Source organism: Humulus lupulus, chromosome 9 (assembly GCF_963169125.1).
Source record: "Humulus lupulus chromosome 9, drHumLupu1.1, whole genome shotgun sequence".
NCBI classification, from domain to species: domain Eukaryota; kingdom Viridiplantae; phylum Streptophyta; class Magnoliopsida; order Rosales; family Cannabaceae; genus Humulus; species Humulus lupulus.
This window is the reverse complement of record NC_084801.1, coordinates 31,785,882-31,789,652: the sequence shown is the minus strand read 5'-3', so window position 1 is coordinate 31,789,652 and position 3,771 is coordinate 31,785,882. Positions and strand designations below refer to the sequence as shown.

The following is a 3,771-nucleotide window of genomic DNA, read 5'->3' as shown; positions in this document are numbered from 1 at the left end:
CTTCACTGCTTCTAACAATGAGGCCGAATATGAAGCACTACTCGCTGGATTGCGGTTAGCCAAGGATATGAATATAAAAGGGCTTGACATCTATATTGATTCTCAGCTGGTGGTGAATCAGGTCCTGGGAAAGTACCAGGCGCGAGGTTTGAAGATGGTTGCCTATCTTAACAAAACAAAGGATCATTTAGCCCAGTTCGAAAGATACAGTCTCCAGTAAGTTCCTTGCGATCAGAATTCCAACGTGGACGCTTTGGCAAAATTGGCAAGTGCAAAGGATGCTGATACACTGAACATAGTGTCAGTCAAGCGAATATGTACCAAGCATCCAAACAGCAGAGACCACTCTGGTAATCCAAATGGCGAATAGGTGGATGGCACCATATGTAGAGTATCTATTGAACGACGTGTTACCAACGGACAGAAACAAAGCCAGGGCCCTTCAGCTCCAAGCTGCTAGGTATATCCTGGTCGATGGAATCCTGTACCGAAGGGGATACTCAATGCCACTCCTCAGATGTATTGCAAAGGAGAAAGCCAAAGAGTTGATGAAAGAGGTACACGAAGGTTTTTGTGGAGACTATGCTGGGGGGCAAAGTTTGTCAAAATAGATCCTAAGGCAAGGATATTTCTGGCCAACGATGAATGAAGACTCGATGGAATATGTGCGGAAGTGTGATAAATGCCAGAGATTCTCCAAAATCTGACGACTAGCCCCTAATGAGCTTAAGCAAATGCAAAGCCCATGACCGTTTACAGTTTGGAGTATCGAACGTATCGGATCTTTGCCCACGGGAAAAGGCGGTGTCAAATATGTTGTGGTTGCCGCCGACTACTTCACCAAATGGGCCAAAGCTGAATTGCTGGCAATCATAACGATCAAGAAGGTGCTATATTTTGTGATCAAAAATATTATTTGTCGCTATGGATTGCCAAGGAAGATCGTCTCGGATAATGGTACCCAGTTTGATAGTGATTTATTCACGGATTTCTGCGAGCAGCATGGTATTATCAAGAGCTTCTCTTCAGTCGCTTATCCCCAAGAAAATGGACAAGTTGAAGCAGTCAATAAAACACTGAAGGATACACTGAAGAAAAGGCTAGAAGAAGCTAAGGGGGCATGGCCAGAACAATTGCCTAAAGTACTCTGGTCGTACAGAAGTTCCCACCGAACAGCAACGGGTCATACTCCATTATCTTTGGCTTATGGATATGAAGCTATGTTGCCTATTGAATTAGATCAGCCTTTGCATCGCAGAATAAAGTACGATCAAGATTCGAACAGCCAGCTATTGATGGAATCCCTGGACTCAATCGATGAGAAACATGAACAAGCCCAACTCCGAGTACCTGCGTACCAGTAGAAGGTCGCTCGGTATTTCAACTCTAAAGTATGAGAAAGAAAGTTCAATGTTGGAGATCTTGTACTCTGAAGAGTTTTTCTAGACACCCGCGACCAAGCTTTTGGAGTCCTCGGACCTAATTGGGAAGTGCCATACCAGATTGACGAAGTCCTTTACCCAGGCACCTATAAACTTGCATGCTTAAACGGAGATCTCGTTCCTCGCTATTGGATTGGAGAACACCTGGGAAAGTATTACCAATAAACAATTCTTCTTGAAGAATTGGCTTGTATTAATTTTACTTTATACAAGTTTTGAAAAAGGGTTGGTCATTTTATGTGACTGATCGCTTATAAGTGTAAGATCTTATTGATCACTCGTACAGACATGTTTAGTCCATCTATTACGAGAAATAAGGGACTATGCGTAGCTAGTCATTTCTTGCCAATTATTGTATTTATTACAAGTATTTTCTCATTACGTGTGTTGTTTTGCTGTATTATAATTCCAATTATATTGCTACAAGCAGTAATGTTCGATCAGGTTCTGGTCAAGGCAAGTGACCAAGGACCTAAAGCTCCTCGATCACTTAGGGGGCAAATAAGGTACAAGTAAGCAAAGCATATTGTTAAAAGGTGTGTAAACACATGAGAAAAATAAGTGAAAGCATGCCAGGGTACTTAGAGTATTTTTCAAAGTGCTATGCTAAGTTCGGTCATGTGAACAAGGTATTATAATAAAATAAAAAGTGTTATAATATCAAAAACGAATTACTTTACACCGCGAGCACTACTGCTCGGATGTAATTGTCTGATTAAAAGGAAAAAAAGATGCCCATGCAGCAATAAAAATATATTGTCTGTACATCACGACCCGTAGGTAGTGAAATTAAAAAGATAAAAAAATAAAAATAGAAAAAGATAAAGGGACTGGAGGATCTAGGGGAGCATCGTGGTTGACCACTTCTTCAGCATCAACTTCTCCTTTGTCCATCCCAGTGGCCAGCGAGATCTCAGGGGAAGCAGGAATCCTCGCTCTTTCTTCTTCTGCCATTCGAGCAGCACAACGAGCGAGCTCGGCGTTTCTTGCATTCTAAGGAAGGTAATTGAAGTTGGCACCCTAGTTTTGCCTCTAGAATTCGTAGAAGCATCGAAGTGTGGCATTCTTGTACCTTTCCAAATTACTGGCATTGGCTTTCTCAAGCTCCTCAATCCGGCCCTCCAAGGTTGTAGTCTCCCCTCGGCTCGCGATCAACTCCTGCTTGACCTTTTTAGTCTCACGGTAGTTAATGCGGTTAGAATATTTGAACTGGTCCCTCTGTTCGATGGCTTTATCCAGAGAATTTTTCTTCTCCTTTAACTCCTCAGCCAGTTTGTTCTTCTCCTTGAGCATCGTTGTAAGCTGTTCGGAATATTTCGCTTCGGCAGCTTTGAGTTCATCAGCATGCTGTTGCTCTAAGGATCTAGACTGCTCGGTGATAGTACCCGAGCGTAGCCGGCCGGCAGTAAGGGTCAGAAATGCCTGCGATCAGAGCAAAAATTAAATTGACGGTAAAGTACGTAAGAAGTCGTCCCTGCAGAAAAAGATAGCTTACACTGGCAAATTCGTTTAAAGCACGGGTTAGGTTCTGGTCGACATCCATTGTCTCTGTCGCAGCCATCGCCTCTCGGTAGCGGTCGTGCTTTACAATTTTTGCGACTCTGTCCTTGACCGATGTGAAGGCACGACCAGTTATGTTGCCCCCAGTAGTAGCAGGACCGACCAGTTGAGTCTGGTCAGTTGGGGCCGTTGGAGATGGAGATGACCCGACAGGAGTAGGGGGAGTCTGCTCCTCGTGAGGAGAAGGTGGTGGAGTTGCGGTTTCTGAGGGTCCATCCTCTGGGACACCTGCAGTGCAAGGCTTCTTAGCCTGAGGCATTTTGCTGCTTTCCCCAGGATGCCTCTTGCTTGTTTTCTTTCTGCTCGGGGGAGCAACAGGAGCCTCAGGGGCGCTGTAAAGGTCGAACACGTTCTCGGAGTCCATGTCTGGAAAAGAAGCAAATATTATAACACTAAGAAATAGAAAAAATTGTAAGTGAAATACCCGAGCCATCATTACTGGTCGCTACATTATACACTCTACTAGTATTATACTCACTCTCTGGCATGAAGAAGGATGAAACTAAATTTGGAGCGTACTTAAAATTGTCGTCCCAGTCAAATAAGTGACAGGGAATTGGCAAGCTATCTAAGAGCGAAAGATCAGTACTGTTCTCGTTTGAAGATTCGTTGAGGGGCTCGAGGGGTTCGGTAGCTTTCTTTTTCCCTTTTCCCTTTGGGGCAGGGGGAACGGCAGCCCGCGGGGTGCTGGAACGTGGAGTTCCAGGTTGGGGACCACGTGTTTCTGCAAGTTTCACCGTTGAGGATTGTGAGGAGGTTTGGAGTGAAG

At 44.3% G+C, this 3,771-nt stretch overlaps 1 protein-coding gene across 1 annotated transcript; it reads right to left on the bottom strand.

Moving 5' to 3' along the window:
* Positions 1 to 305: 305 nt before the first annotated feature.
* LOC133799586 (uncharacterized) lies at positions 306 to 3,366 on the bottom strand. The gene is made up of 4 exons (XM_062237588.1): positions 2,938 to 3,366; positions 2,610 to 2,864; positions 2,304 to 2,435; positions 306 to 395 (listed from the first exon to the last, which is right to left on the bottom strand). Exons 1-4 carry the CDS (start codon positions 3,364 to 3,366, stop codon positions 306 to 308), a joined length of 906 nt encoding a protein of 301 aa, XP_062093572.1.
* Positions 3,367 to 3,771: the final 405 nt, after the last annotated feature.

Coding starts and splice junctions, on each gene's coding strand:
- LOC133799586 (XM_062237588.1), bottom strand. CDS start 3,366: ATGGACTCCGAGAACGTGTTCGACCTTTACAGCGCCCCTGAGGCTCCT. Junction 2,865..2,937: donor CTTTAAACGAATTTGCCAGT/GTAAGCTATCTT, acceptor CTCTGATCGCAG/GCATTTCTGACCCTTACTGC. Junction 396..2,303: donor AAGTTGATGCTGAAGAAGTG/GTCAACCACGAT, acceptor GTCGTTCAATAG/ATACTCTACATATGGTGCCA.